The sequence below is a fragment of the Trachurus trachurus genome (genome assembly GCF_905171665.1).
Source record: "Trachurus trachurus genome assembly, chromosome: 13".
Taxonomy (NCBI): Eukaryota; Metazoa; Chordata; class Actinopteri; order Carangiformes; family Carangidae; genus Trachurus; species Trachurus trachurus.
Window position 1 is genome coordinate 18,395,653 of NC_139892.1, and position 22,064 is coordinate 18,417,716.

The following is a 22,064-nucleotide window of genomic DNA, read 5'->3' on the forward strand; positions in this document are numbered from 1 at the left end:
AACTCAAACTGAGATCACATTTTATTTTTATTTGTCTGTAACAGTTCCTAATAAAGAATCTCCCATGCAATGTGACAAAGCAAACTTTTGGTGTGACAAAGTAGATAATATTTATAACTCAAACTATCGTTCTTGCAATACATAATTATTCTGTGATTCAAGTTAATACATTTCAGATTTTTTATATAATTTATACATTTTTATAACATACAATTGTAACTGATTGAGCTCCAAGTCTTTTTAGGACTTTGAGCTAAATTTTCAATGAAGTCGTTCGTATTCTGTTTAATGAAATTTTTCCCAGTAGCTATACCTTTCTTACCCTTCTTTATTTTCCAGGAAGTTCTCCTCCAAAACAAGTAAGAGGGGAGATTGGAGGAAACGCGACCTTTAACTGCTTCCCTGAGGAGAAGGCCAACGCTACATTTTTCTACTTTCAATTCAAGAACACATTTGTCAATGGCTACTATGAAAATGAAGATGTAAACAAATTTGAACCATGGAACAACACAAAGCTGGATGGGACAACTGTGCACATGTACAAGCTGAAACCCTCACATACAGGAGTCTACAAGTGCATCATCCAGTACAGAAATGGGACTGTAAATCAAGAACACCTTTACCTCAGTGTCACAGGTATGAGTGTGTTGAATTAAAGGTTTAAATGTTTTGATTATTTACACACAGGTTGTTGAACACACTATGGTAAAGTAATGTAGACTGTACAGGATTTTCAGTTAGGCACTCTCCTAACTCATCTCTAACATCATGGAGAAGTTGCATTTCCACCTAAAAGTATAGTGCCTATAAAATGATTCGAATTTATGGAGAAAGAAAGCCCATTTTCTTTTCTCAGTATTTGTGACAATCATCGTTGAAAAGAAAATGCAAATCCTCTGTTTTTCCAGAGAATGTGTTTCAAAACATAGAAAAAAGAGCAAACTTGTCTGTGTAGCACATATGAAATATCTATAATCACATGTTTTTTTGATCATGACCCCTCCAACACTACCCATTTTTTAAAGTATATTTTGGGGGGCTTTTTTGCCCATTTAGAGGGTAGAGACAGTATAGTTGAGAGGGACAGGGAATGGGGAGGCAGAGAGAGGGGGAATGACAGCTAAACAGCACCCAATAACTACCCAAGATCAGTAAAATCGATTAGTTTTCCTCATTTCAGAAAACCTGTTCTGATGGTGATCGCTTCCCTCTGTGTCTTTTAGCCAAGTTCAGTGAACCGACAGTCACAAAGTCGTGTGAGGAGGGCAACAGTTGCTTCGTGACGTGTGCTTCCCATGGCGGGTACCCTGGCGCTCGGATGAAAGTGAACGTCCCCATGTCAAAGAACACCAGTGGTCAGATGTGGAAAGTCGTGAAAAGCAGACAAATGTCCAATCCAATCACCATGTTGTACAACAGCACCAGTACAGCCGTGTTTAACTGCTCAAGAGGAGAACTGACACACATCACCTGCTCTGTGGGCGACGTCACCTCTCCCATGTTCTCAGTCTGTGAGTATTGACAGTTAAAGTCCTGATGCTCGCTTTACCGACAATCTGAACAGTTTTGGGAAGTGTGAACAGCAATGAAAAACCCCTGGCATAGATCCCCTTTGATGGCTACTATTCAAGGAGTGTGTGAGGGAAATTTCCCATCCATTTACATTCTAATTACAATGTTTGACTGTTTGACTGTCACTGCCACAGATTTCACAGAGCCACCTGCCCCACGAGGCCGTGACTGTGCACAGTTGGGCTTTAAAGCAGAAGTAAGTGGAATGTTTGTGTTAATATAAGTCTTAAATAGTTATATCTTTAAAATTAGTTCTTAACCCTAAACTATTTATTCTGGATCCTGATAGACATCACATGTCTAGAAAAATAATCACTGCCCTGGATTTATGTTTACTGCTTGCAAAAAGAGTCATAGCACTCTCATGGAGGAGTACCAGTAAACCAAAACTCATCAACTGGGTTAAGGAAATATCCACAACTTTAGCCTACCTATGGAGAAGATAACTTACATTATAAAAGGAAAACTACCACTATTTCAAAACATTTGGGGTCATTTTATGGAATATATGGAGTGTGGATTTAAAGGGACAACGAGGAGTTTTGGAAAAGCGAAGCGTTTTCACACTACATTTATGAGCCTCCGCGCGCACCGTGAAATTCTTTGACCGGCGCAAGACAGACTCATGTTTTCATTCATCAAGAATTAAAGTCAGAGGTTCAAAGATGATCACATACCGTCGTAGTTCCGACCATTAACGGCGATTCGGCTGCGTCATTCTCATGACTCGCCACGAAACCAGAAGTAAAGAAAGCTGGTCGGCTCGACCAGCATCTCCGCCACTACTAATAATAACAAAATAACGATAGAGACAAAACGATATATTTATCGAAAATGGGCCCATTAACAAGTGTGGGTAACGTAGATTCATCCACATTAACGTGAGACTTTTTTATAACCAAATAGAAACTCCTCGTTGTCCCTTTAAGTAATGTGGGGAATGAAGCTGACGAGGCGTAGTTGTTGGTAGTCCTTTGCAGTGATCCAAAATAATTTATTTTCTTTTGATATTTGATTTCTTTATTCTGTGTGAATTGTACATCTAAATTTGTATTTTTGATCCACGTGCAATAGTGAAATAAAGGGCTAACTCTTGATAAGGCAGAGAAACCTTTATTGTTCGGGTTGTTGTTGTTGTTTTTTATACTTATACTTTCACCTAAGTGTTGCTCTATGTTATCTCATAAATACCTGACTTGCAAGGAAGGACAATTTAAATGCTGGACAATAATTTAGTTATCCCCGACGTCTTCCTTGATGTGAGAGCACTCTTATTTCTGTATATTTCTGTATTTTGGAAACATTGTGAAAACTCAATAAAGATATTGTTGGGAAAAAAAATAGTTATATCTTCCGACAGCAATCACTTACATAGAGTGTTTGGTCTGAAACACGGGTCTGTCAGTCACTCTGCTCTGCTGTAGCCGAGGAGCAAACTTTCCTTGTATCCTACAACCTTTATCCAATGAGGAGAGAGAACGGCATAAAGGGGCGGTCCTCTCTGTGTGTGCAGCCAAGGGATGCGCGTGAATGTGGTGACGTAGGGACGAGGGTAGGGACTGCTAACTCCATCGGCTGACAAGAAGTTAGCCAAAACCACCGGATCGCTTACTTCTGCTTTAACGACTACAAAAGTTTGAGACCAAAAACAGAGATAAAAAGGGACGTGAAGTGTTGAAAAAATGTTGTTGTAATCAACAACATGCAGATGTTAGGCTCAGAGGCAACTGGAAGAAATCTTCACTTCTGAATTGTTCTTTGAAAATGATGTCTGACTGACGAGAAAAAAATATTTTTGATTGACAATCATTTTTGAAAAAAGTGTCCTGGAAAAAATGAATACATAAATAAATAAATAAATCAGTATTACAAAATTAAGCGTGTTTTCTACTTTCTATTTCTTTTTATTGTTGTTGATGTTGTTTTGTTTTACTGATTACTGATATTGTTTTTTCCATCTGTAACAACAACACTGAGACATTTTTTCCCTAATGGAAAAAAAAAACCTTAGAAAAAATTGTCCTTGCAACAAAAACAAGAAAACTTGGGATAATGATCCTGAAAATATGATATTGTAGCTTCATAACTGCTATGAGTAGATAAGCAAATGTGTACTGTCTAGTTCAGTGTATTAACTTAAAAGAGGTGATTAGCTGTAGATGAGGGTAATGTACATGTGCAGAAAATGTTATACTTAGTTTATGGAGCTAAAGAAAGAAATCTAACGGTTTATTCTGTTATCTGCAGTTTTATAATATTCCAGCCAACTTTATGTAGCTGAATGTGAATTATTTCTGTACCTTTGCGTCTTGGTACCTGTGAAACTCAGGAGAAGCAGCATGTGCAGTCATTGATTCCTAAGATCTCAACAGGGAGTAAATGTTTGGTGATTAATGTACATCGCAGCCACATTTTGAAGGCGTAGGCTGCACCAAGTGAGAGATGAACAATACTTAATGTTTCATGAGGAGTTTGGAAAGACCCAGATAGACTTCTATGTGTTAATGAATCACGGCTCTATTGTATATTATCCAAGTTAACAAAGAAATTCTTTTATGCTGAGGAGACGAAGCCTCCTAAGAACTAAGTGATTTACTTCTCGGAGTTCATTAGGAGTTCAAATCACACCAAGTTCATTTTCAGTATACTGCAATCTTCACTTGGGTTGGGCTCCATTATGCAGAACAGTCAGCTACCAAAACTGGCTATGACAGTGTGATCCAGTCAACATTAAGCCTTGATATCAACAAAACAGACAAAGGCTGTGATTTCTCTCTGACACCTCAAGGCCAAGTTAGACCGACTTAGTAGACTTTTATTTTGAAATACAGAGGCTATAAGCAGTGAAAAGTCAAATTTAGTTTTTGATGTTTATAGACAAAAAAAATGTAAATGTTTTAAAGGTCAATAATGAGGATCGGCGGTGAGACATTATTTAGTAACACTTTATAATAAGTACACATTATTAAGCATTAGTTAAGCATTAAATACTGAACTCATTATTTATAACACATATTCATTAGTGTGTAGTTTATAAACACAGTTAAAAACGTTTTACTCATCATTGATAAGCACTAACTGTATTTATAAACTACATACTAATGAGTATTCATGCGTTATAAATGAGGAATTCAGTATTTATTAATGCTTAACTAATGCTTAATAGTACTTATTATAAAGTGTTACCTATTATTTTAGGTTTATTATAGCTGAATCCAGCTGTTGCCATGTTTGAACTGTCACTAATGAAGTGCCATGTTTCCACTGACTTTTCACATTCTGACCTTTACTCTGATCCATCTTTGCTTCTACACCTGTTGCCAAATTACAGATGGCTCACAGGCTGTCAGCGCCTCCCTGCAAGATATTTCATAAGATCTCACCGTCCTCCTTGCACTCTCCTCTGCTCCACACACGTCAGTCTCACACTTGCATTTGTGTTTTTGTTTAGTCGGTGGAGACCGTTGCTGATGACGTACCCACTACCTGTTCAGGCAGGGTAAAGGGCTCCGTGAGACAGTGGTTGAAATCACAGCAAAATTATTATTTTGGTCCATAAACAACTTTAGAAAAGTACATTCATTGGCAGTCTAGACACTTTAATGACCCTGGATAAATATCTGGTGCCTCTTGCGTCCACAGCTTTCTACTGGCCAAACTGAATTGGTCTTTATTTCCTTTTCAGTCTAATGAAACCATGCTGTTGTGTACAGATGTTGAGGTTGCACCTTTACAGACAAAAAGAACATTGGGTCAATTCTGAGTCGGCAGTGTGCGATTACTTTCAAACTAACAGCTTCAAATTTTCCACTAAACGTTTTCATGGAACCGACTCGGTCCAAGGTGCCCATCTTTCTCTGTGAATAATGAAACTGTTTGTCTTCTGTGATGACAGTTCTGGCTTCGATGCACCATATTTGAAGCTAATTTAGCCTCCATGTGAAGATGCAGATGTTTCTGAGAAAAGAGTCCACACCAGAGGGAAAAGACAACTGTTTGATATTTTATTAAAAAGTAAAATTAGACATCAGTCGGTGGTCACGGCTAGCCCGTTTTTTTTTTTTTTTGCTCCCTGTTCATTGTCTTATCACAAGGTTTTACAGATGGCAGTGATGTCTGTCAGTCTGACCTGGGGATGCTCATCAACTCGACACAAAAGGATAAAAAATAAAAAAAATAACAGGGAGAACTACGGTCTTCGTCCATAGCCTTTATTGGAAATTCTTTACATGTAAATCCTTCGAACTTGCCCAAACCCAACTTTAGAGACTATAAATATATATATAAAAAAGGAAGTGTAAAAGACTTTTGCAGTTCCTCCAAGAATAAAGAAAGCATTTACAGTCAGGTCTCATTTTGAAAGGGGCAGTTAGCTTTTGCTTCATGTCAGGAACAAAGCTGAATTTTAGCAAAAAATAGTGGGGAAAAATAAACAATTAGTGGCCAAATCAAATCGGTAAAGTCTTGATGATAACAGCACTAGAAAAAGACAGGAGAACAACACAGCACAGTACAGACAGAAGAGGGCGAACCAAGCACTGTCTTATCAGAATGTATATATTATGTATATACACACACACCTTGACACAGATTAGAGCAACCTCTGCACCCTCAAAAAGGTTTTCATTTAAAAAGCGCTTTGTCTGATTGTAAATGAAAACTATTTGCTGCAGCACTTTTCGGGCCCACTGTGTAGAAGTTGCTACAAAAAACAAGCTCAAGATCCAAAATACACCACCAGCACTTACAGAGCTCCCCTGCTTTAGTGGACAGTGAAAGCACCAAACAGTGGCAGTCAGGTGTCCCAGCAGTCCAGCAAACAAAGCGGTTTAGTTGATCACTGTGTTACTTGGAGGAGGCTGGGACAAAGAGCAGGAGGAGAGCACCACCTGGTGACTGGACCAGGACATGCTGGGGAAACCTGCATTCGCTTCTGAGGAGTTTGTGTCACTGATTCTACTGTAGGGAACGACAGAGGGGCATTGGGTGTTTGTAAAAAGCAAGTGACGTTTTCTGCTGCGACAGTGAAAAGTACAATAACTCTGACATGTTCTCTGTATAGACTACGAGAGCCCTGGTTAAACCTTGCAATTTATTGGATGTGAATAAGATCAAGTTATCATTTACAATACCAAATAAAATGTGCAAAAAATATCAAATATTCAAAAATGCCCATTTTCTTAACAAACATCACATTTGTTGTTTTAAACACTGTTTACAAATGTTTATGCACAAAAATTCAATAAAGTATGGTCCTGCAGCTGCTGGCATAGTAGGCGCACTTTACACAGGAGTGCAAATTGACGGAGCATTGAGGTACCGGTTCTTTTTAAAGTGGCAGGGCACTACCGAGGAGGAAAGGCTGGTCAGCTCTACGCACCAAGAGTGAGACATGAAGCCTGGCACCAAGAGCTGAGATGATTTTTTTTTTTCTTTTTTTCCTTGCATTATAGTGATGCGACTACACTGTGTGATCTGCAGTCTTGACTCAGCTTTTCACAAGAAATCTGAAAAACGACGACTACATCTAGTAAAATCCTATTGTGTTCATCTATAGACTTGCATTTTCACCCAAAGATCATCTTGGTGGCAAGAAGTTAAGAATAGTAAGAGCGATTTACAGGTGACAGAAAAAGTCATAATCAGCCATCAGTGCTGTTTCTAAAGCTGAGAAAGAGGGTTTTCAGCTACATTGACACCATCTCTTTGAGAAGTACTTAGTGAAAACATGATGACTTGTGGAAAGAGATGTGAGTGGGACAAACATTTTACAGCTGGACTTAGTACTATTCTGAAATACCCCAGTTAAATGATGGCTGGACTATGAATGAGGACATATATCTGGTTACACTGCACTGGTGTATGGGAAGAGCAAATGTAAAAAAGAAAGAAAGACAAAAGCAATGTCTGTGAGGTTGTCAACTTGGAACTGAAACTCAAATTAAGAGCTATAAGGACCTCTCCATTACCTCTATTCTTGGTTGGGGAAGAAAAACATCACCAATATTAAACATGTTACAAATATAAATCAGTTTTCTTGTTTTTCAAAATATGAACATAAATTCAATAAAACAAAGAGTCCTTCTGAGGATTGAGCCCCGCTGGCTGTGGGAGGAGGACATGGAGGGGTCTCAAGCTTTTTTCTTTTTTTTCTTTTAAAGGAGCGGGACAAAAAAAATATTTTTTTTTAAAGCAAAGAGACATGGAAAACAACAAAAAGCACCCTGGACTTCACGAGCGTTTCTGCCTCTTGGAATGTCGCTGCTGACTGGACCGGTCCTCGTCGCTGCTCCCCCCCGCTGCGTCACCCCGGCCCCCCCGCTGACGAGTTCTCCGTGTGTCCCGCTCGCCATCGCTATCCTGCTCCCTGTAATCCTTCCTGCCTCCGGAGGTAGAGGTCCTCTTACTTCTCCTCCTACCGTTGCCCTCCTCCTCATCATCCTCCTCCTCCTCCTCTTCCTCACTCCCGCTCTCCTCATCCCTGCGTCCTCGACCATTCCCGGTTTTCTTCCTGTTTGATTTGCCATTTTGCATCTTCTTCTTGGGCTCCTCTTCCTTCTCTTCCTCATCTTCTTCCTCCTCCTCTTCGTTTTCCTCCTCTTCCTCCTCCCCCTCCCCCTCCTCCTCCTCCTCCTCCTCCTCCTCCTCGTCGTCTTCCTCGGATGTCGCAGGGGCTTGGCGGACGCGTGTGCGTGATCGCCGGCGGAGGTAGCTGAGGCCAGGAAGCAGCTTCTGGAGGAGTTCGGTGAAGCTCTGCTCCGTCTTGACCATACAGGCGAGCACGTGGCTGCCCTGCTGGTTGTACTCCTCTGCGTTGGAGAAGACCAGCTTCATGTCTTCCATGAAGTCCTGGCCGTGACGATACGAGCCCTGGCCGAACTTTCCCAGCATCGTCTGGAAATCCATGGGCTGGGAAATAATGTCCAAGTAGTCCTCTGCCTCGTCAAGCGAGACGGGCTCTCTGAAAGAGGAGCAGAGCATGAGCCAAGGGCCGAGTCAGAATTTGAGTAATTCAGGTGGCAGGACACACATTTACAACAAAAACAAAAATAAATTATTTAATTTAGTGGATCTTAATGACATGTTTTGTGATGTCTGCCATTTCTTGATGTTACCCTGATTACTTTTTTTCCATTTCTATATTTATTATTATTATTTATTTAATTACATGAATATGCCTGATCCTGCAGGTACCACCTTGACCTTGTGTGTCATGATGATGAAGCGTAATTCTGTCATCCTAAATGATCATTTTAGCTTTTACAACACCAACTAAGTTCCTTAAAGGGGGACTATGCAAATCCGGTTCACTTTTCCGCTGTTTTGCTAACGCTCCTCTCGTCCATGTGCATTTGTTTACAACGAAGCCGGCGAAAAATCAATAAATGGAGCAATGGATAATGTTACATAACATATACGATGTTGTGACGTGTGTATTTGTGTAGTTTTAACCATCATAAACAAAAGATTGCCGGTTACGGAGGCGTTTGTGTCACGGTGTGCAGAGACGAGAGCTGGGACACCGGGGGGGGCGACCGAGTAACTACACTGATGATGCAAGGTTGGTTTTCAGCCATGAGACGCCAGGTGGACGACAGAGAGCCTCCGTTCTCACAAGTCATGTAGTTAACTATCACAATTAGTCCGGAGCTTTTTTATTAAGGTAAAAAATGGAGCATAGCCACGGGAGAAATCCTGCTTAGTTCCTCTTTAAGCCAAAGCTTTGCTGTATAAACTGGAGCACTTCATTGCTTGACGTGAACTCACCACACTGAACACCAACTGTATTTTAAAGCATGCAGAGTCGGCTCCTGTCTCACCTGAACGGCCAGCTGTAGCGGAATTTCATCAGTTTCTTGAGGATTTCTTCGCACCTCTCCAGCTCCAGCGCCTGCCTGCGCACTCCTGAATGGGAACTCTGTCGCACCTGCAGGAACCACACACACACACACACACACACAAAACAATGACACAGTAATTTATGCTCTAAGATTTTGATATGAAGTTTATGAAACACAGGTGAACTCCTGCCCACACCTGTGTCCTACTTCCCGGTCTTTTGTCTCTTACCAGTTCGTCGATGTCTGCGGGGCTGCTGGGGCCAGTCCTCTGCTTGCTGCTCTGACTACTAGAAGACGACGGCTTCTTGGATTTACTCTTTGAACTTTTCTGCCGAGATGAGGTCTGCTTATTTTTCTTCCTTGGTCTCACTGCAGAGAAACAATGAGGCACGATTAGGACAAGGAGCAGACACTAACATCATGGATATGCTGCAGTTTTGTCTTTGGCATCTGAAATGTCAAGTTAATTCCTGTTTAATTTGTCAGTTATGTTGTTGACATTTCCAGGTGAGCCAAACCAATCCCAGGCCACTGTGGACTTGAGCCCTAGACTGTCAGCAGACTATCGTACAGTCTCACGCTCAGAAATGAGAAACATAATCCATTTGTAGGTGCAGCGCTGCCGTCTTATCTTGGACTATTCAGCATCAACGTGCTAAACTCCATAATCGCTGACCCTGCCATGCAGGCCTGAACTGACAGAGGGGGATCATCCTGCCACATACTCTGGGTGAAGCCAGAGTGAGACACGGCTTCAAAGCAAGATCCCGACCTGAGCTGTGCTACATGACAACACACAGACAATAGAGACAGGGGCAGAAATTCCCCATCAGCATTCCTCTCGTTCTCAAACCTTCAGCCCCAAGGACCAGCGTTTTGCAAAACCAACTCGGGTTTTCAGGTCGCTATGAAGATCAAATTCTTTTTTACTAATATTATTCAATAATGTATACTTTTGTCTACCGTGTGGATTTTTCATAGAGAAACTTGATTAAAATGTGATTTGCAAAGGCACAAAGACTCAATTTGTGAATGGGTACACAAAATGTAAATGGTCACCCGGAGAGACAGGAACAATTGGTCGTATTCATCACCATCTTTTAATTCATTTGTTTAGGGAAATGTGCGACAGGTGGAAAAAAATCCCTCATGATGAACCATGTTGTGATAATGTTGTGAAATCTCATACAACATTTCTTTCCCTCATGATACTCACAGCTGTGCCCCATGGCTTTGTAGTCATTCTCCTCCTCATCCTCTTCGTCTTCCTCGGACTCCTCCTCCTCAGACTCCTCTTCATCGTCTTCCTCGTCTGTGTCTTGGTTATAGTTCCTGCAATGGAGAGGTTGCCTTTCATCAATCTCAACACAACTGATATATATTATTTGTAGATATAAAAAGGGATTGCAAACTGCTCTCCTGGTGGTGCTGTGCGATATTACGATATACAGTAGTGCGATATAAAAATGTCCACCGTACGATATAACCCTCTATTGTTTACATCGTAATTTTAACATGTGGGGTAGTCTACTGGGTTACTATGGGTCGCGGGACCAGTGATACAAGTCAGCAGTGTAAAACTCGAGGATGTGGGACACTGAAACATCCCTGGACACTACGAGTGACAGGCAAACAGTCAATCATTTAACAGCTGTGTTGTTGGGCTGCAGCACGTGTGTTTATTGACAACAGAGCAGCTGTAGTGAGAACGTGATGCTGAAGGAGAGGAGATGATAAACTAAAACGGACACGTTAACGAATGAAGGCTCCGACACGGTTAACGGTAGAAGATTGTTTTCTTTTTAGGTCTGACGGCCTACAGGGTCCATGAAGGGACATTTACTCTCTAGTTATCCCAGTGTAATGCAACACATTAAGTTGACGATGGGCAGGACACAGAAAGGACGACCCAGACCATGTTGGGCAGGACAGTTACCTTGAGCGGGAGCCACGTCTGGCCACGGTGGGCTGGCAGGCGGGACACAGCCACTCTCCATCAGGGATGCGGAAAAGGGCCGGTCGCAGACATAACAGGTGGAAGGCCTTGTTACACTCGTCACAGAGGATGAGTTTCTCATCGTCACCTGGAAGACAGCAGAATAAATTGGTCTGAGCTGAAAGGTGTTTTTTTTTCAATTAATCAGTGTTCCTCACATTTTTTGTCAGTCAGTCAGTCTAACTTGCTCTGGTCTTCCCTCCCTGACAATGACAATAGTTTGCACATCTTCCCTGTGTCTGTTGCTGTGAAAGTAACTAAGCTCTTATTACTACAGGTTCACCTGTTGTCCTGAGGAGCTGCCGTCTCTCTATGTAGACCTGCCTGACACTACTTGTCTGTTCTGCTTTGAACATGTGGCTGATGCTGTCCTGTCTGGATCTGGGCCTAGACTCCTTCAGCTGCAGCACAGATGGGCTCTGCCAGAGCACTAGACAGTGAAGCACAAGACTGGTTGGGTATTGCAGCACCGCCTCACCCAAAACAGGGCTGACCGACTGTGGGCTATGTTTATACGCACAATAATTAATATTGTCATAGCACAATAATCTAGTCAGTTAGGTGTACCGACTCCTAGTTGTAGACAGAAAGAAACAAAAAGCTGGCAGCAGTGCTCTCGTTCTGTTGAGGTGTCTGGGGTGCTTTTGTTCATCCTCTTTCTGCTTGTAGAACTACTTCTGCTTTATAGTCAAAACACAGACAGCAATGTGACAACAACCATGTTTATAAAAGCAATAATCAGCTTTAATCTTCTGCAAACAGGTTTGTTTAAATATCTAACTGAAGTGGACAGCAGTTGGAATCAGTTCTTACCTTTCCTGCGACAGACTTTGCAGCGAGCGTTCTCAGCAGACATGTCCCACTTTATGCAGGCGTCCAACATCCCCAGCAGCACGTGCATGCGGGAAAAGGTCTGGGCCTCTCTGATAGCAGTCTTCCATTTCTCTACCGCTGTCGCTACCTATGAGAAAAAAGTTCAAAAATAGCACTGTGGTTAACAGATGACATTTATGCAGCTGCTGTGGTTAAGTTAAGCAGTTAATACCTGTGCAAACGTACACAGCTGAAACTTGACACAACAGAAGGACAACTTTTCTCTTACCCTCGCCTCCTCTGCCAGTCTCTTCTCTTCATCCACCTCTTCAGCCTTGCTGCTTTCTTCACCTTGCTTCCTCTTCTTTTTCTGTTTGGGGGCCATGAATCCCTGAAGGAACTTCTTGATTACACAGGCCTGAATGGTGATGATGCACTCGCCAAAGTCTTTCAAGCTCTCGGTGTCTTTCAGCTGCGTACAGACAATGACAAATAATTACAGATTACACAACGCAGGTTTCACACACACCCTGACAAACATGAATGCATCAGCATCGAACACATCCCAGTTACCAGTTGACACATCAAAGACAACAAACATTTCACTTGCTTCAGTGAATATTATGTCAAGATTTTAAAAACGAGCTACCTCATCTTCAATGTCTACGTTGTCCTCCAGGTATCCCAGTCCTCCCTTGTGGAGCCGTGAAGCAACCTCCTGAATGTCACTGCGCATGAATTTGAGCAGCTCTGTGTGACCGTCACATGTCCTGAGGCCCAGTTTGCCCTTACGGGTCAAATGGATGGAGTGGAGGATATCCTGATACCTAAACAGGGAACAGTTTTCATAATCAATTTAGTCTTCTTTGTAAGGAAAACATGAAACTGTTCTTCTGGTGTGGTATAGAAATATCAAAGTCTATGTTGATGAGGATAAAAGTTTAGACTTGAAGGACGTTGGATACAACTTTGCCAGCAACAGATTCATGAATGTTAGCAATGCAGGACATATTAAGCACAGTGAGAATGTGTTCACCTGCTCTGTATGTTCGCCTTAAGTTCACTCTCTCTGACGCCCTGAGGGTGGAGACTTTCCACCAGTTCTTCCAGCTCAGCTGTGTTGTCGCATATGAACCTGGATCAAAAAGGCAGACAACGATGTCAATGGAATAAAGCAGTGAAATAATTTAAGTAAAAGAGAAAACTGAGAAAGAAGGAGACGGTTCTTACCAGAGGTTCTGTCCCTGCTTGGGAACAGTGGTTTCTATACAGATGTCTACTGCTGCCCCCTGCTGGGCTCCTTCGCTCATAGCACCATCGATGCTGCCATCGTCCTTTTCGGCTCCTGCTGAACGACATTAAAACAATCATGTCGAAGATTAAAACACATTGTATACAATTATTTACAAAACTGTGCACTATGCAAAAAGGCACAGATAGCAGGACCATGTTAGTGTTAGTACAAATGCTGATACAAAACAATGCCAGAAACCGTTATAAACAAACATTTCGACATGAGAGCAACTTTAATACTTTACCTTGTGAGTCCTGAGTAGCAGCTGGCTCACCCTCCTCCTCCTCCACCTCAGGCTCAGCTGGTTTGTCTTCAGGAGGAGGGGTGAAGTTGTAGTCGATGCTTTCGTTCACCCAGCCTTTCTCGATGTACAGACCAGGAACTACGTCAGAGAATAGCCAGTATCTGGAAGAAACACATCCAAATCACAAACGTGGTTAAAATGTAGTCAAGTTATTAAAGGGGTTTCCATTGATCTGTCTTTATCAGTTTGTGTGTTATCATTCACCTGTTGTGATTCCTGTCAGTACCCAGAGGTGTTCGGCGCATGACCAGTTTGGCTTTGGTGATCCCGTCCTGGAAGACCCTCTCCGCAGCAGCCCTCTGTTTACGCATTCGCTCCTCTTCAGCCTCCTTCTCCATACGCTCTGTGTCATAATGTAATATTGTACACGGAGTCACATCTCTAAGAAAGACCCAGTCACATTTGAACTTCTCTGCTGCCTGCTCAAAAGTTTACCTTTGTTCTGCCTGTCCATCTCCTCCTTCTCCTTCTTGGCCTGCGCTGCCATCAGCCGCCTGCTCTTCACCGAGCTGATCATGTCCTCCGGTTCCGGCTCCGGCTCTGGCTCCGCCTCCGCCTTTACTTCTTTTTTGGCTTCCTTCTTAGCACCCCCCTCTTTTTTCTTCTCACCTATGAGTCCAGCACAAATAAATAAATGAATATTAAGAAATAATTTGGTGTATTCAGACTAATAAATCTACAGTTAAACGAGTGAGGAAACTTCTCATTTGTCTTCCTGCTACATTACAACTACAGGTAAGACTCTGCTGATCCTCGTCTACCTTTACCTTCCATCTCTTTCCGCTTCATCCTCTCAGCCTTCTTGCGGTCGTTGACCTCTTTTAGCATCGCCAGACGCTCCTTCCACAGTTCAACCGACCGCTGCTGCTTTGCATCGACGTGGTCCTCCACCGAGTAGGTCATGAGGATGCGGTGGCACAGCGCCGCCAGCAGGCTGACCTTCTCCTCTGGACTCAACTCAAACACCTCGATTGTCTCAAGCTTTTCCAGGAACTCGCTGGTCACCACATCATCAAAGCCTCCCATGGGTCCTGAGTCATCTGAGCCCTGGCCGCTCTCCTCGCCGTGGGCGTCGCACGGCCGCAGACACAACCGCGCCAGCTCCGACGCAGAGTGCATGGTAAGGGGGATCTCAGATAAGGGCATGTCGAGCTCGCTGTAGCCCTCTGCCAGCTCGTCCTGCAGCAGCGTCTGGAGCAGAACCACCAGCACACGGTTCAAGTAGAGGAAGCCGGACCCTTCCCCGGTCAGTGCTTCGGTCAGAGCCAACGCCGTGATGGGGTACTGGTCGTCTGGCATCAACAGCCCTGCGTAGCAGTGCAGGAAGTCCACAACCATAGCCACCTCACCAAACAGAGTGTTGGGCAACCCCTCGGGCATGTCGACCAGCTTGAACGCTGGCAGGGTCTTGCCCCCTTCGATTTCCTGGTCCTCGTATCTACGTGATTGTTCGCGGCGGACGAGCATCTCCTTCTCGCGTCTCTCCTTGGCCTTTTCTCTCAGTTTCTCTCTGACTTCTTCGCGGCGCTTCTTCATCTCTTCCTGCTTTTCCTCTTCGCTCATGGCTGCCCATCGTTTCTTTTGTTCCAGAAGCTCCCAGCGTTTCTGCACCAGCTCTTTGAGTTCCTCCGGCAGGCGGCCACGGTCGTCCGGGGACAGGGTCTTTGCGGCCTTGGAGATGAGAGAGGAGAGGGCGTTCTTTTTGTCCTCTTTGCCCTTATTCTCCTTATAATAACGGAGGAGGTGGAGAGCCATGGGGTGCAGAGGCTTCCCCAATTTAGGTGTGCCCATGCCAGAGCTACGGGCTCTCTTCTTGGGGCTGCCAGCTGCAGTGCTTTTGGCCAAATGCAGCAAAGTCATCTGCTTCATCTTCGGTGTCTTAGCACCAGCTTTACCGTTTTTAGAGGCTTTGAGCACATTGAGCTTCTTGTCACCAGTCTTTCCAGTCTTCTTTCCTTCTCTCTTTCGGCCTGACTTCGGAGTGGAGGGTGCGGAGCCTTTGCCTTCTCCTTTCTTGGGAGTTCCTGAGTTCTTAACCTTGAGTGGAGAACCATTCATATTTATTTTCTGAAATACAGATAACATGAGCCCATTAAGCAAAGCTTTGACTATAAAAAAGGACATCCTGTACTCAATGAGTTTTATCCTTACAACACTAAATTATGTGCACAGAAGCCTGCTAACCTGCATGTGGCCCCAGATGGTGGGACTGAGAGGCATGCCCAAAGCATCTTTCTTGTTTTTCCTTTTCTTCTCTCCCTTCTCATTTCCTGAATCCTCTCCCGGCGTGTCAGAGGTCTTGAGCTTCTTGCTGGGTTTACCCTCTGGAGATGACAAGCTCTTGCGTTTTGTCGAAGGATTCTCTGCTAAAAACTTTAACCAAAAACAAAAAAGAGAAGGGAGAGAGAAAGGGTGTCAACCAGAAAAAAGCAACATTTTTAAAAAGAACGAATATGCAGCGAATGATCCTGAGTAAATTACCTTGTAGGGATCAAGAAGAAAGTCACTGAATTTGCTGGGAAGGTTGAACTTCTTCACCAGTTCGTCCTCAACAACCCAGGGAGCGCTCTCCCCCGTGCCCAGCCTCAGAGCATAGTGTCTTATGAAATAGCGCATAATCTCCTTGGTTGGAGGACGCTCCGTTCTGAAAAGACTGTCTGCTGGCACATCGCTGATCACCTACGAGAGAAGTAATACACTGATGTTAACAAATCATTAACCACAGAAGAGTCACAAACTAGTGTGTTTCAAATATGACCAACTGTTATCCAGAAACAACATGGGGGAAAAAAATCTGAACAATCGATTTCTATCAGTGACATGGTATCTACCTTATCCTCAGTGATAAGCTTCACGTCGTACTTGTGCGGGAGGAATTTGGGCATCACCCACTTCTTCCTCTCTTCCTTCATGGCAGTGGGAAGTTTCCTTGGAGAGCGCCGTGCTCTGTCGCCTGATGAGAAGCAGAAGAGTTTTAGAAGAAAAAAGAACCTAATCAAACCGAAGATGACTACACCACCTTTAAAACTCAAAGCTCTTCTTCTGATTTCAATTTCATTTGTACTCACTGAGGCTCTCCCTCCTGTTCTCCTCCTCTCGGGGAGGGGGCTCCTTCCGCTGGTTCTCCTGACTTGCGTTCTCCTTGTCACTGGATGGGGAGTCACAGGCACCTTCGAGCTTCTTCTCTGCTGTCTCACCCTCTGGGTTTTCCAGGGGATGGATCTTCACCACCTTGACCTGCAAACTTTTGTCTTTCCCCACCTGAGGAGAAGGAAGAAAAAAAAACAATCAGAGTACACCAACAGGAAGTTTCCAATTAAATATTTGTCATTTTAGTGGTGAGTGTAACATCACACTGCAAATGTTATGAGACTGATTCCCAATGGGGACTTGGTATGACCAAATACAGAGTTACGAAAAGCGTACTCAACACATAAGTTGTTAAAAAAAAAAAGTAAAGTGTCAAACTGACCAGGAAATCACACTCTTCATCAACAGCGTACTTGGTAAGGATTTCCACCCATGCCATTTCAACCAGTTTGTCTAAAGACACTGTGTTGTGGTGGACCATCCCCAGGACCGGCTTCTCGAACCACTGGGGATACTCCTCCTGAAGCCTGCGCACAAGAACATGAGGGAAAGTGTTAAGAATATTTTGTAAAGAATATATATTTTCCATCATTTTGTGCTATAAATGATCACATATAAAAGTCAGACATTGTTCATTATGTCCCTACGTCATTTGGAGATGAACTCAGTTGCCACATCAGACATAAATTGTCTTCAATCATTGGTGTTATACACTCTCTCTCTCTCTCGCAAGATTTCTTTCACGCTGTTTGGATTCTTGGCCTGCTGCCACAATGGGGACCAGAGCGTTACATAATAGGACAACAAAGGACTGACAGTGGCCAGTAGGGGGAGTAAAGTCTCCTCCTGACTGATATAATTAGACAAGGCTTAAATACAGCTCATGATCCTGAGTGACTTGAGCTCTGGGCAGCTGAGCACCGCTCTGCCCAGTCTTTGCTGCGGCATCTCTTTGGGCGACATGTATCGTTCAGGTCACCTTCCTCTCGCTGGCAGCACATGCTCAATATTATAATACATGTACACCTTGGTTGGTGAGTGAACTTAAAAAGACCTCAGCCGGACTAGCCAGCCATTTGGTCTATAATTCTTCCTGTTTCACAAATCAGAATATGGCAGCTCTCACCAGGCCATTGCAGATTCGAGGATGACTCAATCATACGCCCTCGAAATAGAATGAGAGGAGGAGCACCAGATTTATCCAATCGTGGCAAAGGAGCAAGCCTTGTGACCTTCACTAGGAGAGTATGGCTCTTTCACGATACTATTGCGCTTCTGTAAAAAGAGGCTAATCTGTATTTTTAGACGTGTGCATCTAGATAAGCAGTAAAGGTTTACACACACACACATACACACAAGCTTTACTGTGCATCTAATTGTATTGAGTGAGTGAAGAAACAGCTCTTCTTTTGGGTGAATGGGTTCAAGAACATGCACACACACACACAAACTCTGGATGAGATACTGACAGTTCGGTGACTTCTTGTTCCTCCTCCCATGCTTCCTTGTGTGTCAGCTGGCTACTTCCAGTGCTCTTGCAAGTCCAGATGCGCTCACTGTACCTCTGCAAGCGTGCCTCATACTCTCTGTAGCAATGTTGTCAAGGTAAATTATAATAGTCATATTCATACAGTTGCCAGCTGCTTGGCTTTGTGTTTCTCACTAACAATACAGACATGGAAAAGTCTCACTGGTTGCCACTGATGTCAAACGTTTAATAAGGTCCAGGCAAAGGGGCACCATAAGATTTGAACGAAATATAATGTCCATATACTCTACATAATAATGAACTAAGGATGTAACAAAAAGGCAAAACTGGGAAAAACTCAGGGGTGACGGCTGAGGGACACAAGAAAAGGGTTGAGTCTGTTTCGAATGATGTGAGTTTAGGACAGAAACATCAGTAAACACACTTGCGTAATGAATTGTGGATGTGAAAAGTTTGACTGTAAACAAAGCCACAATATTTCAGTGAAGGGACAGGCCCAACCCAAACTCTGTTCATCTAAACAGGTCGGTGAAAAAAAGTGGACTTGAGGCCTCTGATTCACTCAGCAGTTCTTCAATTAGTGATGAAAGAGAGCAAGATATTAAAGTCAGATACAGTTGGGTAAACAAAACAGTCATGCCAGTGTACGATTTCAACTCTATTACAATTTATACTTACAAAAACGCAGCGAAAGCAAGTATTAATACGTGTGTCACTCCGAGTTGTCGAAGTTAGCGCTCTAATCTTTTCCTGTCCAGTTTCAACTTTTCATAAACATCTCCTAAAGCGAAAGACTGGCTGTCACCTGACTGTTACACACCTGGACCATAACTACACACGAAAAAGGGTTATTCCGACACAAGAAGCTATGTGTTAGTCAGCTGTTGTCATCTCTTTGGTAACTAAAACAAAACAAAAAAACTCACAAATGTACCACCGGCAGCTAAGGTGCTTGTATGCTAACGCTAGCACAGCTAGCTCCAGTCTATTGTGGCATTATGGGGCAGCATCAAGCGTTAGCATCGTGCTAACTGGCTAACTGGGCTGAAAGTGAAAGGACCGCTTTTTAATGCCAGCTCTCTACATTAAACTAAACATTAAAAATAAAAAAAAAACCACTGTGTGCTTTAATTTCCATCTTATTTCTGCTTTATTGCCGTAGCGAGTTGCTTAGCAGATGTTGCCTAGCAAAGCTTGACAACCACTTGAAGAGAGTCGGCTACATGCGGGGAAAGAAAGATACTAAACGAAGGTAAAATTCATCGATAATATCAAATTAGCTTGGTTAAGCCTGGATGCAGTCCGTGTCTATGTAGCTGCGTGGACATCATTTTAACCCAAAAATAGACAAAGCCGAGCACACTGTATGCCGACTGGCTGGCTGGCTCTTAATAACGGGGGAGACTGAGCATCAACACCGTGGTAAAGGATACTCTTTGTTCCTGAAGGCCTCCTTGCTGTGCTCGATGATGTAGACCTCCTCTCCCGGGCCTGGTGGCTCGGCTAGCGGTTTAGCCAGCGGGTAAGGTTTCCGGCCCAGAAGCGGTGCCATTTCAAAACCCTCAAATGGCACGGCTTGTTGCCACTTGTTAAAAAAAATCAAATCCTCAAAAAAAAAAATTGTACTATGTTACACAATACAATGTCCTCCGCATGTATCCAAGCGTCCCCGAAATGTATCTTGGCGAGGCTCACTCACGTTACCGCCGGCAGGCCCGCCCGGCACCCAACGTGTAGCAGCAGCAGCAGCAGCTAGCCGACTGAGCTAGTAGGCTGGATCGCTATCTGGTTGCAAAACAATAACAGTGCGCGTCTTGGCAGCCTCCTCATTGCATCCTTCTTCTCTTCTCCTGTAGCTGTGTCATGGCGGTTTCACGCTATGTGCATCGGGTTCCTGGACTTGTCTCTCGTGGGTAAACTTGGTAAACTTTTTTTTTTTTTTTTTAGCTCCGATTGAACAACATGAAAGGATGCAACAAAACCCCACACCGAAATCAAACTCGCGGCAACAGCAGCGGAGGCTCAGATCAGCATGAGGTCTCTCTCAGCGCGCGCTTGGACAGTTCCCACAACTCTGTGCAAACTTAGGCCTTGATCAGTTGTCCTCGCTGCATTTTCTCGCTGTCGGAAGTTGTCCCTGTCAGATGAAAGCGTTAGGAAGCGTTACGGGAAAAAAAGTAACCCTGTATCAATCAAGAGGTTAATTCCTTGTCGAAATGGCGGGAGTTTCTAGCTCACCGGCACAATTCCCTACTACACCCTTAGAACTCCGTTTCCCCGGCAGCAAGCCGCGTTGCACACAAGCCCCGCCTCCTCTCAACGTTCATTGGTTCTCACAGCCGAACGCCCTCATCGAATTAGTCCGAAACGCCCTCTGATTGGTTGATGTGACCTGTCTATTTTCTAGGACAGCCCCGTCTCATAAACCACGCCCGCGCAGAAAAAAAGAGGCTGGGGGTCAGCTGATGACAATACAGATCATCGTAGCCTAATCAGCCTGCACGAAGGTTTTGTTTTGTGCATATTAAGGAATGTGACTGTTTCCAGTGCCTCAGTGTACCACTAACAAGCAGATACACAAATTTGTAGCAAAAAACAAAAGAACACAACTCAGCAAACTAAACAACTAGGCCTACTATGTACCAGGTACCAGTTTGGTGGTAGAGTGCAAAATTTTTTTTTTTTTTTTACAGCTGTAGATTAAAGACAATGTGTGTGAGTATGACTGCTAATATGAATAATTACTTAATCTCCTAATTATTGACCCAGCCTTTTACATATAATAATGAAATTATTGGCTATATAATAATTAAACACACCTAACGGGGTATAGCACTGCAGCATCCATTACAATAGAAAAATATCTTATTAGACTACATGTTATTACTACATATTTACTACATTAAAGTAGAATTACAGTGGCAGGGATATCAATAACAAATTCATTTGTCAAATTATATAAATCAATGCAATCACAAAGCAGAGAGGTTTACACAGGTGCTATCATTTATGGTATAACCCATATGAAGTTATTTTATGGATTGAGATCCATTTCAATCCAGATTGTATCAGAATCAGAACTTCTTTTTTAGTCTTAGCTATAGGGCTAATTCTTGCGTGTAAAATGAGTTTAAAAAAAATGTTCAATTCAGACTATTTGTCTCTATTTCTTTCAAGATGCATCAGAAACAATTCAAAGAAGAAAAAAAAATCTCAAAAGCTGAAACCAGGTCCCAATACTCGTTATTGCTGGGTGGCGCTGTCCTGAAAAATCAGGGTCCTACAACTGTGGTCCTGGCAGTGCAGCCATGAAACTGCAGCCTCTGGGTCCGTTGGAACCTATTATTGTCTGGTTGAGCAGGATCCTGCCTATAGGTCTCCTCTTTGACCTGACATTGCTGCCTTATTTTAGGTGTAATCCAGGCTTTGTTAGTGGGTCTAAGTGGGCTCAGATATTTTCACAAACAGGACCACCAGGTGTTTTGGACCCCATGGAAAGATAACACTATAGGACTAGGAATGGTGGATGCCATGCACCACTTGAAAAAATGTATCATTCAAAATATTGACCCAAGTTACCTTTCATTGTGTCTCACCACTAGCAGATGTCAAGTAAATCACCATATTCCAGTCTGTATCACAGTATTATGAAAGTATTCTTTACA

At 43.2% G+C, this 22,064-nt stretch overlaps 1 protein-coding gene across 4 annotated transcripts; it reads right to left on the reverse strand.

The window, feature by feature from the left end:
* Positions 1-5,649: 5,649 nt before the first annotated feature.
* On the reverse strand, positions 5,650-20,648 carry baz1b (bromodomain adjacent to zinc finger domain, 1B). 4 transcript variants are annotated; one of them, XM_083984501.1, is made up of 21 exons: positions 19,833-20,648; positions 18,380-18,496; positions 17,293-17,437; positions 16,889-17,081; positions 16,652-16,773; positions 16,302-16,499; positions 16,005-16,193; positions 14,588-15,857; positions 14,256-14,429; positions 14,025-14,163; positions 13,761-13,921; positions 13,453-13,567; positions 13,259-13,357; positions 12,872-13,049; positions 12,512-12,694; positions 12,223-12,370; positions 11,350-11,497; positions 10,630-10,745; positions 9,643-9,782; positions 9,393-9,499; positions 5,650-8,533 (listed from the first exon to the last, which is right to left on the reverse strand). In XM_083984501.1, exons 1-21 carry the CDS (start codon positions 19,949-19,951, stop codon positions 7,804-7,806), a joined length of 4,791 nt encoding a protein of 1,596 aa, XP_083840627.1. In that variant the 5' UTR covers positions 19,952-20,648; the 3' UTR covers positions 5,650-7,803. The 4 variants fall into 4 exon arrangements, with proteins under 4 accessions (XP_083840627.1, XP_083840626.1, XP_083840625.1 ...); XM_083984500.1 differs by having other exon boundaries at positions 13,453-13,570; XM_083984499.1 differs by having other exon boundaries at positions 14,588-15,887.
* Positions 20,649-22,064: the final 1,416 nt, after the last annotated feature.